At 46.1% G+C, this 12985-nt stretch overlaps 1 protein-coding gene across 1 annotated transcript in view; it reads left to right on the top strand.

Annotated features, from left to right (window-relative positions):
- The window catches only part of LOC125435443 (IgGFc-binding protein-like), a 49270-nt gene that overhangs the window by 22452 nt on the left and 13833 nt on the right, over positions 1–12985 (top strand). The window contains exons 11-14 of the mRNA XM_048501643.1: positions 897–1470; positions 5532–6121; positions 7405–7927; positions 10766–11370. Coding sequence (XP_048357600.1) covers positions 897–1470; positions 5532–6121; positions 7405–7927; positions 10766–11370 — 2292 coding nt within the window. The remainder of the gene's footprint in view (positions 1–896; positions 1471–5531; positions 6122–7404; positions 7928–10765; positions 11371–12985) is intronic.

Genomic DNA, 12985 nt, shown 5'->3' with positions numbered 1-12985 from the left:
CAGTGTAATATCAAGTACCACAATCTTAACACATCTAAGTCATATGTAGCAGAATACGCCAAATGCAGGACGTTTCTATTGCATTTGGCGTATTCTGCTACATATGACAGGACGTCTTGATTGTACAAATGTTATAAAGTACTTAGATGTGTTAAGATTGTGGTACTTTATATTGCACTGTTGTTTATATGTAACTTGTGATTGACCTATGAATTATATTAGATGGCAAAAAGCAGCAGTTACAACGTGTGTTGTTTCCTATAGTGAATCAGACCATTGGTCCACCAAGGTCAGTATTGTCCATTCAGATTGGCAACAGCCATCCATAGTGTCTTTCAGATCACTTATTGTCTGGTCCTTTAAAGTGGAGATGCTGGAGCTTGAACCTGGGATCTTCTGCAGGCCAGGCAGATGCTCTCCCCCTGAGCCACAGACCCCTCTTCAAATCACAAGTCATTCTACCTTTATCAGTCAGAGTCACTACTAAAATGTTTGGGTTGGATCCAGTGGGTTTTTCTATTGTTGGAAAGGGACAATGGAGGTGTCCTCTGACCACCAAAAAGGAAATGCTGAAGATCATAGGAACTGTGTGGACAACGGTCAGGAGAATCAGGGGCTGTAGTGTATAGTGCTGTGGTGGCGAACATTAGGCACTCCAGATGTTATGGACTACAATTCCCATCAGCCCCTGCCAATTAGCCAAAGGTTCGCCACCACTGGTATAGTGTGTGACTGCGTGAGATTAAATGAAAAATAGTTAGCTGGATCTAACATTTTGCCTCAAATTTTGGAAAGTTGAAAACCTTTGACCATTTGGAATTATTGTTATAAGCATTGGGGGAGCCTGTAACCATCAGCAAAAATGATCAGTGTAATTCTTTCTCTGCCACTTCCAGGTCAACCAAGTGCGCTCACGTCTGCCCATAAGTTTGCAAGGTGGGAAACTTTCTCTTCACCACCGGGGAGGCCAACTGATGATCGAGACGGACTTTGGCCTGCACCTTTACTATGACTGGAATTACTATGTAGAGATAAACATTACGGCGGCCTTCCGAGGCTATGTTTGTGGCCTCTGTGGCAACTACAATGGAGACCCCAATGACGACTTTGTGGCCTCTTCTGGTGGCCTGGCCACTGATTCAAGGAACTTTGGCAAGAGCTTCATGGTGAAGGATGGAAATGGAACCTGCAGCCACGGGTGCCGCGGCAAATGCTGGCGCTGCCCCCCAGCGCTGTTAGCCAGGTACAGCGAGGAGGCCTTTTGCGGACTGATGGCCAAGCACGGGGAAGGTCCTTTCCACCCCTGCCATTCCGTGCTCAATTACAAACCTTATCTGGATAACTGTGTGAGCGACTTATGTGCTTTCGATGGCTACAAGCAGATCTTGTGCGGAGCACTGAAGACTTACGCAGACGCCTGCCAAAGGAAAGGAGCAGCCATATCGGACTGGAGGAAAGAGGCCGGCTGTCGTAAGTAGAGGAGATGTATGACAAGAGGAATGGAGCTAGCAATCACCTGTTTCGGTTATTGGGGTTATTGAGTTGTGGAAGTGAGCGCTTGATGGGCCTGAATGTTGTGTAAAAGAAGACAAATGAGTACGTGAAAGTAGATGGATGGAGATGCAGTAAAGAAATAGGTGACAAAAATGTTTCAGCTCTCTGAAGAGAAAAAAAAGTAGTAGCTTGGTTTCCTAGGGTGGAGAGGAGTTCAGGAAGAAAACAGATGCAGCTAAAAAGTAATCATGAGACATGGCCACAAGTAAAAAAAATTGAGGGATGGGGAGGGGAGGTGCATTGAGCCCATTCTTTGACTAGATGCATAAGAACATAAGAACTAGCCTGCTGGATCAGACCAGAGTCCATCTAGTCCAGCTCTCTGCTACTCGCAGTGGCCCACCAGGTGCCTTTGGGAGCTCACGTGCAAGATGTGAAAGCTATGGCCTTCTGCGGTTGTTGCTCCCGAGCTCCCAAGCACCTGGACTCAGGATTTGACCCAGGATTCATATCTGGAAGATGCACTACGTGCTAACTTCTGGTTAGCTTTGTTGCCACTGAACCAACTTGGCTGAGGTATGCAGCAGCATCTCACGTTGTATGTGTAGCATGGTGTAGTGCAGGGGTCTGCAACCTGCGGTTCTCCAGATGTTCATGGACTACATATGGGAATTGTAGTTCATGAACATCTGGAGAGCCACAGGTTGCAGACCCATGGTGAAGTGATTAAGAGCAGGTGGATTCTAATCTGGAGGGTTTGATTCCCCACTCCTCCACCCCAGTAGCACAGGCTTATCTGGTGAACCAGATGTGTTTCTGCACTCCAGCATTCCTGCTGCGTGACCTTGGGCTAGTCACAGTTCATTCAGAACTCTCTCAACCCCACCTACCTCACAAGGTGTCTATTGTGGGGCGAGGAAGGGAAAGGAGCTTGTAAATCACCTTGAGTCTCCTTACATCTTCTTCACTGCCCTCAAGTCACTTCCGATTCATGGCAACTTTATAAATTCATGGCCTCCAAAATGTCCTATCTTTAACCGCCTTGCTCAAGTCTGGAGGGCTGTGTCTTCCTTCACAGAGTCAATCCATCTCATGTTGCTTCTCCTTTGCCTGCTGCCTTCAACTTTTCCTAGCAGCGTTTTCTCTTCCAGTGACTCTTGTTTTAGAATTAGAAGTTTGTGTTGAGTTGGTAATAAGTAATTAAAATGTAGAAAGCCAGTTTTGGTGATTTGGTTTAGGAGTGGTATTTATTGTTTTAAAAAAATCACAAATCCTTGTAATATCTTCCCATCCATAATTTAAACCCATTATTATTAATCATATCCTTTACCACCATTTCAACTGCAGTTTTTTTTCTCAGGGGTGGGTGGAAGGGTTGTGGCAGGAAATAGGGAACTTTTTCCAGTTAGAACACCTATATTCTTAGAACACAACCTAGACAGCATCTACTGGCCTTTAACCTGATCCTATATTTTGTTGTAGTAATGCCCATTGTAAACAGATGGATGCTAAGGCGTTACATTGTCTTCTGCTTTGCAGAATGAACTCATTCAAAGTTTCCAAGAAGGTCAGAGCCAGTAATGGAAAATAAGCCAGAAAAGCAAGCATTTAATCTAAGGCTGATTCCGCATGGGCCAAAATACGAGAAAATGGTGTGAAAATGTGTGAAAATGGTGTGAAAACAGTATAAACCTTTTTACACCGTTTTAAACCCTTTTACACCATTTTCACACCGTTTTCACACTGCTGTTTTTGGCCCATGCAGAATCAGCCTAATATTTTATAATTGCGATGGCATATGTAAATGAAATAACAGATCAAACACTACATATTTAGACCAGTGTTTCCACACGAGGAGAAATCAGTGCCCTAGGGATGGTAAAAACCATCCCTTGGGCACTGTTTGCAAAGGCCGTGCTCACCCCTCCCACCCCCAAATGACACAAAAACACCGCTTTTAAACCTCACTCGGGGAGCGAGGTTTTTCAAAAGTGGTGTCTTCCCACCAACGCGGTGCGAACCACACCAGCATGAGGGTGGCACTTTTGGCCCCTCCGTGTCCCACTTACGTACCTCTCCTCCCTGCGCAGCTCTGGACAGCTGGAGGGACATGCCCACACTGTCCTTCAGCCCCCGAAGGTTGGAGGGCAGTGTGGGTGTGTCCTTCTAGCCATCCAGAGCTGCGCAGAGAGGAGAGGTGAGTAAACAAAACAAACCCGAGGTGGCTCCATGCAGAACCGCCTCTGCGGTTCGCTGCAGCTTTGGGGCCGGCCACATGATACCATGCAAGTGGTCCCGAGCCTCCACCGGCATAACTAATGCCAGCGGAGTGCAGTTTCTGCTGCCATGCAGAAACAGCCAAAGATTCAAAGCCAATTGGTTGGTATTGCTTTGTCTGAAGGAACTATTGGAAATGTAAAGACCTCTAACAAAGTACCTTCACCAAATAACAATTTCCAAATCAATCAGTCAATCTTTATTGCACTTAAAAATTGTAATTATATATCTTAAAGGATCTACTGGTAGTAAGAAATTGGAAGCATAAGAAAGTATGGAAACATAAAGAACAGGATAAAAGCATAAGTATTAAAAGGGAACAAAAGCTTTCAAAACTATTAAAAGGATTATAAAAACTGTAAAAGAGAGGGATAGGCATAGGAGGGCAATAACATTGGTAATTAAAAAAACTATAGCTATCAGATCATAAAGCCTACTTTGTAGCACAGACAATCTTACAACGTATCTCAAATAGCTACAACACAGAACCTGGCAGCACTGTATATTCTATCAGGACTGGTATCTGTAAGTAGCAAGGAAATATAAAACTGTTCTGTGCGATCTGGAAATCTGTGCAGCTGCAGCAAAATAATTCTAATACATATATTTTGTAACACTGCCAATTCCCAAGATGCTTTGCTAGGAAGCCATAACAGCAAAACCGAGTTAACATGATTTAAATGTATAGTGTTGGTGCACCATTGAATGTCACAGGTATCAGAAGAAATGCTGTGAGTTTATAAGTAAGGTAGTGCTGTGTGTTTATAGGTAGTTCTTCGTGGGTGGATTCTGAGGTGCTCTCTATAGCGTAACCTTGCTTTGTACTAGGTTCAGCGGTGGGCTGATCTTCAAGTTGAGCTTTTGGTGCAAGGGTCACCGCATTTTGCCGTAGATTTTCTGGGTACAGTCCAAATACAAATGTAACCATGGTGACCTTGGTCCAAATTAAATTTTAGCCAGAAAGACCTAAATAACAAATTTAATGTACGTAACAAATGTCTCACTGGGCTTCAGCTACAAGACATAACTGCACTACAAATAAGTCACCGTTGATAAGAACTCCACACAGAGAAGGAATGAAAACACGGCCTTTATATGCTTAATTATAGGCATATAAAAACTTATTTGGGGAACAAGTTCCTTGCAATGCACTAGGAACAATTAGACGCAGAGCCTCCTACGATTCACAGTTGCTGTACAATTGGGAAATCGCCCACTTGCAACATGAAAGAACAAACATCAATGAGGTCCTGTTCAGACTTAAATACAGTCAATAATTGTTTAAATACAAACAATCACTCCAAGTGTGTACATACTTTTGCAGAATTAGCTTTATCGGGGGGGATAAATACATGCAGGCCTTGCATACTTCTTGGGGGAAATCCTCCTGTAGCCAAGCCGGTTTTGCTGAAATCAAGAAACATGGTGATAAACTCTTGTTAACAGCCATACAAAATTCCAGAAGTAACTATTTCTGTGTAGGCTTACTTATCCTCGATGCTTATCAAGCAATGTATTACAATCTCAGCGTCTTGCTGGCACGCTCTGTTCACAATGTTCTACAAAGAGCGTTGCAAATGCCTAATCATTTAAAGGTGCAGGCTCCAATTGGAATGTTAGCAGGTGTAAAAAAAATTACTAAACTGCGGTTCATAGAAACATTTGACCAGATTCGATCTTCTGGGTGCAGAAAGCTTTGGACTAAATCAGACATCAGCTCTTGTGTGGCTGCTGACCCAACTCTTCCTTCCCTTTCACAGCCCTCTCTTGTCCTGAGAACAGCCAGTACGTGGCCTGTGGTTCAGCGTGTCCTGCCACCTGCAATGACCTTGATGCTCCAAAGAAGTGTCACCTACCTTGCATGGAGGCTTGCAAGTGCAACCCAGGTTATGTGCTGGATAGTGGCAGGTGCATTCCTAGCGACCGATGTGGCTGCATCCACCAGGGTCAGCTCTACGCCCCCAATGAGCAATTCTGGGATGACCAATATTGCACCAAACTTTGCTCGTGTAGGCCTCAAGACAGGAGAGTGGTCTGTCAGGTATCCAAGTGTGGGGAGCAGTCCGTATGCAGCGTGGACGACGGCATCAGGGGTTGCCACCCCAGGAATTATAGTACCTGCTCTACCCTTGGCCAGTTGCATTATTTAACTTTCGACGGGCTGCACTATGACTTCTATGGGACATGTGTTTATCGCTTGGCTGAACTCTGCCAAAGGAGGACAAATCTCACGCACTTCCAAGTCCTTGTGCAACCTGGGTTGGAGGGCCCCACAGATCCCACTGCCACCAAAATCATGGAAGTCAATGTCAATGGGTTCATCATCACAGTCCAACGCAATAAAGTCTTGGTGAGTGTACCCTGGCACCTTCTATCTTCACCTGGGCTTTCCACCTTCTAGGTGGGTCCACAAGTTCTCCCAGAATTGTAACTGGGATCTAGATGACAGGGATAAAATAGTGGGTTTGGAGGGTAAGACATAGAGTCTAGGAGAACCACAAGGCCCTTCCCAGATACTGCCCCCAAATTTCCTGGAATTTCCTAAGCCACAGGGGGCAACCTTAGATCTTTCTCTTACAGGGTTGCCAAATGATGGCTGGTAACAAGGACAGGGAACAGGGATGGGGGGGGGGATGGCACCGAGTCAACAATGCGGTTGCTTACACCCAATACTAGATGTGAGGAAGAAGAGTTGTTTTTTATACCCTGCTTTTCTCTTCTTTGGATTCCCATTGTGGTGAATGGGAGGGGGGTATAAAAAAAGTAAATAAGTAATAAACATAACTGGTGATGGAGGGCAGGTAAAAGATATATTAGTGGATGGGTGGGAGGAAATGTGAAGGGGAGAAACCGGGAAAGGGGAGAGGACTGGAGGCTGTCAGAAAGAGGGAAAGAGGAAATAGCATGGGGAGGGGAATAAGTCCTCGCAGGTTCACCACTTGTAAATAACTAGATAGACAGACGGACGGACGGACGGACGGACGGACGGACGGACGGACGGACGGACGGACGGACGGACGGACGGGCGGGCGGGCGGGCGGGCGGGCGGGCGGGCGGGCGGGCGGGCGGGCGGACGGACGGACGGACGGACGGACGGACAGACAGATAGATAGATAGATAGATAGATAGATAGATAGATAGATAGATAGATAGATAGATAGATAGATAGATAGATAGATAGATAGATAGATAGATAGATAGATAGGTTGCGTATTTAATAATTATATACTGAGTAGAGGCATCCAACATTTTCTTTCCCTTCAACACTCTTTCCCTGACTTGAAGCCAGAGGCATACTGCCCCTGGGGACATATGGGGTCAAATGTCCCCAGGCTGCGGCCATTTAATAATGTGGGGAATGGAACCCCCCCCCCCCCGCGCGCGCGCGCACTTCTCCTTCCATGATGACCTGGCGCAAAAAAGTTGTTTGGTCGTGGTTGGGTAGGGTGGCCTCTCATACGGGGAGGGGGGGGCAAGCAAAAAACTCAGATTTAGCACCGGGCTATGTTTTTCCTAGACACACCTCTGCTTGAAGCAGCCATCATCTGCATTTCCCAACAAAGAACGTCCTCACCAAAACGTGTCTTAGGCCCAGTTTCTAAGTTCTTCTTTCTGTCTTCTATGCTCCTCCAGCTGAATAACTTGTTGATCAACTTGCCGTACAACATCAGACACAGCAAAGTCTCCCTTTACCGCCAGGGCTGGGACGTTGTCATCAACACCGATTTTGGCCTTACCGCGACATTTGACTGGAAAAACAATATCCGTCTCACAGTGCCTGGAGCTTACGCCGGTCATTTGTGCGGCTTGTGCGGCAACTTCAACGGAAATCCCAACGACGACATGCAGAATCGGAGAGGGGTGTCACTTCCTCTCCCAAGAGACTTTGGCAGAACCTGGAAGGTCCGGGACATCCCAGGCTGCACAGAGTTGGAAAAGAAGGAGTGTGTAAATATCCGGCAGGTGGAGCTCGCCCAGAGAAAGGGCAAGGAGTGCGGCGTCCTATTGGATAAGAATGGCCCCTTCAGGGACTGCCACAACAAGGTGCCACCGGAACTGTACTTCCAAGACTGTGTCTTTGACTGGCCCAACTCGAAGCAAAGGACGACCAAAAGCAATGCGTCGCATCATCGCCATTGTCAAATCCTCCATATCCGTAAGCAGCCGCCAGAACAACTTCAGGTACCAGAATCAATCGAGAAATTGAGGAATCCGCTAGCCATCACCAAATAAAAGATCCTCAATACCATCCACCTAGAAAGATGTTCAGAAAGTGGACTTCAAGAACTACTCGCCAAGAAGCTCATCGCTTTCAAAGAGGGTTCCTCCTTGACAGGTAAATTACGATTGGGTGAGTGGAAATTCATTCCGGATGAATGAATGGATGAATCGGATGGATGGATGGATCAGATCGGTCCGGATGGATCCCGGATGAATCGGATGGATGGATGGATGGATGGATGGATGGATGGATGGATGGATGGATGGATGGATGGATGGATGGATGGATGGATGGATGGATGGATGGATGGATGGATGGGGTGTAGTGGTTAAAGCTGCGAACTTCACTTTCCCTTTATTCCCCTTACCATGCTATTTCTTCTTTCCTACTTTCCCACTCTCATGTCCTCTCCCCTTTCCCTGATTATTTATTGATTGATTGATTGATTGATTGATTGATTGATTGATTGATTGATTGATTGATTGATTGATTGATTGATTGATTGATTGATTGATTGATTGAATTTGTAGACCGCCCCATCCCCAAAGGGCTCTGGGCGGTGCACAACGACGTCAACGTGTAGACAGTTTATAACAAAAGATCACAATAAGTGACCACATACACAATTATTACATTTACTAAAATCCATCAAAATCCATTAAAACAGTGGTCAATACAATAATAGCAGGCATCCCATAACCCAATTTATTTAAAAAGCCTCCCCAAAAGGAGGGAACGGCCGGACTCCTCCCTAGGAGGGTAACGTAGATGTAAACAAAAATAGAATGGTAAAAGTGAGTAAGGAGGGCGCCCTACTCAGCAACTGGACGCTCCAAAGACCCTCTTCCCTTCACATTGTCTCCCAGCCTGCCACTAATATCTGGAGAACCAGGTTTGATTCCCCACTCCTGCACATGAAGCCTGCTGGGTGACCTTGAGCCAGTCCCTGTTCTCTCAGAACTTTCTCAGCCCCACCTACCTCACAAGGTGTCTGTTGTGGGGAGAGGAAGGGAAAGAGTTTGCGAGCGCCTTTGAGACTCTTTATGGTTGAGAAAAGTGGGGTATAAATCCAAACTCTTCTTTTCTAAACCCTAGCTGGGCAAACCCTGATGCTTTCAGGGCAGGGCTTGGCTGATGCCACCTTGAATAGCAGTATGAATGAATGGTCCTTCTTCCCCACACCACTGGGCATTGGACCATCAATGTGTGTTGTTACAAGAAGAAGAAGGAGAAGGAGAAGGAGAAGAAGAGGAGGAGGAGGAGGAGGAGGAGGAGGAGGAGGAGGAGGAGTTTGGATTTATATCCTCCCTTTCTCTCCTGCAGGAAACTCAAAGGGGCTTACAATCTCCTTGCCCTTCCCCCCTCACAACAAACACCCTGTGAGGTGGGTGGGGCTGAGAGAGCTCCGAGAAACTGTGACTAGCCCAAGGTCTGTGTGGCATGTGTGGGAGTGCACAGGCTAATCTGAATTCCCCAGATAAACCTCGACAGCTCAGGTGGCAGAGCTGGGAATCAAACCCGGTTCCTCCAGATTAGATACACAAGCTCTTAACCTCCTACGCCACTACTACTACAGCACATACATATTTTTAAATCTCATTTTATTCTATTGTTATATTAAAAAATAAGGTGTGTTTTTTTTTCCATTATCAAAATGTAGGACTCCACCAAAGCTTGTACCATAGTAAGTGTGCTGGCCAAGAGACTCCAGCATGGTGTAGTGGTTAAGAGCAGGTGGACTCTAAATTGGAGAACTGGGTTTGATTCCCCACTCCTTCACGTGAGTGGCGGACTCTAATCCGGTGAACCAGGTTTGTTTCTCTACTCCTATCTGTGAAGCCGGCTGGGTAACCTTGGGCTAGTCACAGGTTTTCAGCCCAACCTACCTCACAAGACGTTTGCAGTGGGAAGAGGAAGGGAAGAAGTCTGTAAGCTGCTTTGAGACTTTTTACAGTTGAGAGAAGTGGGATATAAATCCAAACTCTTGTTATTATTCTAATTTTGAAAAGAGAATTAATCATTTGACTTCTGTGATCAGGACCAGAAAGAGATAAATGATCCTGCTGCTGGACCAGAATATTAACATAAGAACATAAGAACCAGACTGCTGGATCAGACCAGAGTCCATCTAGTCCAGCACTATGCTACTCACAGTGGCCCACCAGGTGCCTTTGGGAGCTCACATGCAGGAGGTGAAAGCAATGGCCTGCTGCTGCTGCTGCTCCTGAACACCTGGTCTGCTAAGGCATTTGCAATCTCAGATCAAGGAGGATCAAGATTTGTAGCCAGAGATCGACTTCTCCTCCATAAATCTGTCCAAGCCCTTTTTAAAGCTATCCAGGTTAGTGGCCATCACCACCTCTTGTGGCAGCATATTCCAAACACCAATCACACATTGTGTGAAGAAGTGTTTCCTTTTATTAGTCCTAATTCTTCCCCCCAGCATTTTCAATGAATGCCCCCTGGTTCTAGTATTGTGAGAAAAAGAGAAAAATTTCTCTCTGTCAACATTTTCTACCCCATGCATAATTTTATAGACTTCATTCATATCCCCCCTCAGACGTCTCCTCTCCAAACTAAAGAGTCCCAAACGCTGCAGCCTCTCCTCATAAGGAAGGTGCTCCAATCCCTCAATCATCCTCGTCGTCCTTCTCTGCACTTTTTCTATCTCTTCAATATCCTTGAGGCAGTGTTGATGCTGGGTGGGTTTAGAGGGAAAGGGAAATCTAGAAATGTGCTTACCCATGTCTCTGATCTTGTCTTGCCTTCTAGGGCCAGACTGCCCGCTGAACAGCCATTATGCACTCTGTACTAGCAATTGCCCCGTGACGTGCCGCAGCCTCTTTGACCGGACAGACTGCAACGCTATGTGCCTCGAAGGGTGTAGTGAGTGTGATGCAGGTTTTGTTCTGAGTGGGGATACGTGCGTCCCCCTCTCCCAGTGTGGTTGCACCCACCAAGGCTTCTACTACAAAATGGGAGACTCCATCTATCCCAATGGGTTCTGCAAGGAACAATGCGTTTGCCACACGGGGGGTATCATGCAGTGCCGGACGTCCTCCTGCGGTCCTCAGGCAGAGTGTCGCATCGTGGATGGGGTGCAGACATGTCACTCCCTCATGCCCAAGACTGGGACGTGCCACGTGTTCGGTGACCCCCACTTTCTCACCTTCGATGGCCTCACGTACGACATCCAGAGCAACTGCACTTACATCTTAACCCGGAGTTGCATGCTCAAGCACTCCATTCCATCCTTTGCGGTCAACGTGGAGAACGAGCGGCGGGCCAGGGGCAAGGTCTCCGTCACCAAGTCTGTGTCCGTCATAGTCTATGAACACACCTTCACCATGATGCGGGAAAAGAGGGGCTTCATTCTGGTAAGACACCTGACTGAAATGGGAATTGTGGTTGTATGATGGGGGGACATGAACGGTTGGAGAATTTGTGAGAATAGGTGTGGCTAATAGTTGAGTCACGGTAGATTTTTTATGCAGAAGACATTTAGAGAGCCAGGGTGTTGTACAGAGAAGTACTGGACTTGGTCTAGGATTTTTGGATTATTATGCTTTCAGTTCAAACTACTTTGACAGCCAGCATGGTATAGAAGAGGTGGGGTTTTTTTTGGATTTATATCCCCCCTTTCTCTCCCGCAAGGAGACTCCAAGGGGCTCACAATCTCCTTTCCCTTCCCCCCTCACAACAAACACCCTGTGAGGCAGGTGGGGCTGAGAGAGCTGTGACTAGGTCACCCAGCTGGCATGTGCTGGAGTGCACAAGCTAATCTAGTTCACCAGATAAGCCTCCACAGCTCAAGTGGCAGAGCGGGGAATCAAACCCGGTTCCCCAGATTAGAGTGCGCCTGCTCTTAACCACTACACCACGCTGGCTCACATGTGGTTAGAGTGTTGGAATAAGATCTGGGGAACCCAGGTTCAAATCTCTCTCTGCCATGCAGGCTTGGGAGCAGCAGTGGCGTAGGCGGTTAAGAGCTCATGTATCTAATCTGGAGGAACCGGGTTTGATTCCCAGCTCTGCCGCCTGAGCTGTGGAGGCTTATCTGGGGAATTCAGATTAGCCTGTGCACTCCCACACATACTCAGCACTGGAGTATTCTGGAGCTGAATCACAACTTCTCGGCGGGCTCTCTCAGCCCCACCTACCTCACAGGGTGTTTGTTGTGAGGGTGGGAAGCGCAAGGAGATTGTAAGCCCCTTTGAGTCTCCTGCAGGAGAGAAAGGGGGGATATAAATCCAAATCCTCCTCCTCCTCCTCCTCCTCTTCTTCTTCTTCTTCTTCTTCTTCTTCTTCTTCTTCTTCTTCTTCTTCTTCTTCTTCTTCTTCTTCTTCTTCTTCTTCTTCTTCTTCTAACTGGGGGGTCTTGGATAGAATTGTTAAAAAAAATGCCAGTAAAATTCAGATTCAGATCAAATGGACCTGATATTTTTCAGGAAATCTGGATACTCCTAAACCTCCAAATCGGGAATATCTTTCTTTTTCATTCTTTCTTCATCCTTTATTGACATTTAAATAATGTACAATAAACAAGATCAAAATTAAAAACTCACAGTAGTCTATTTTCTAGCTTTAATGGCTTCTGCAAAGGACTTTGCAACAATAACAGTAATCTCGAAAGTAAGTTCGTTTGACAAAAAATGGATAATACTACCCTTGTTTATGGGATCTTTGGAACAATGTCAGGAGAGTAGAAAATCATTGGGTGGTACTGCATGTAGCTGGAAATGATATGATGGATTGTGGCCAGAAAGCTTGCGGAACATATACATGTTCTCTACTGCAGTGGCATTCTCTGGTATCTTCCAGTCAACACCTTTGAGGAAAGAAGATTAAATTGAGCCAACATAAAAACTCTATGATGTTAGGGATTATCTAAGTTATGGAAGTAATAACTTAATTCAATTGCTCCCAACTAAAAGAATTTCCTATGACTGAGACATTCTAGGAGTTTGCCACCACGGAATTGGGCATAATTGG

This window comes from Sphaerodactylus townsendi, linkage group LG06 (genome assembly GCF_021028975.2).
Source record: "Sphaerodactylus townsendi isolate TG3544 linkage group LG06, MPM_Stown_v2.3, whole genome shotgun sequence".
In the NCBI taxonomy this organism is placed as follows: Eukaryota; Metazoa; Chordata; class Lepidosauria; order Squamata; family Sphaerodactylidae; genus Sphaerodactylus; species Sphaerodactylus townsendi.
This window is presented reverse-complemented; position numbering and strand designations above follow the sequence as displayed.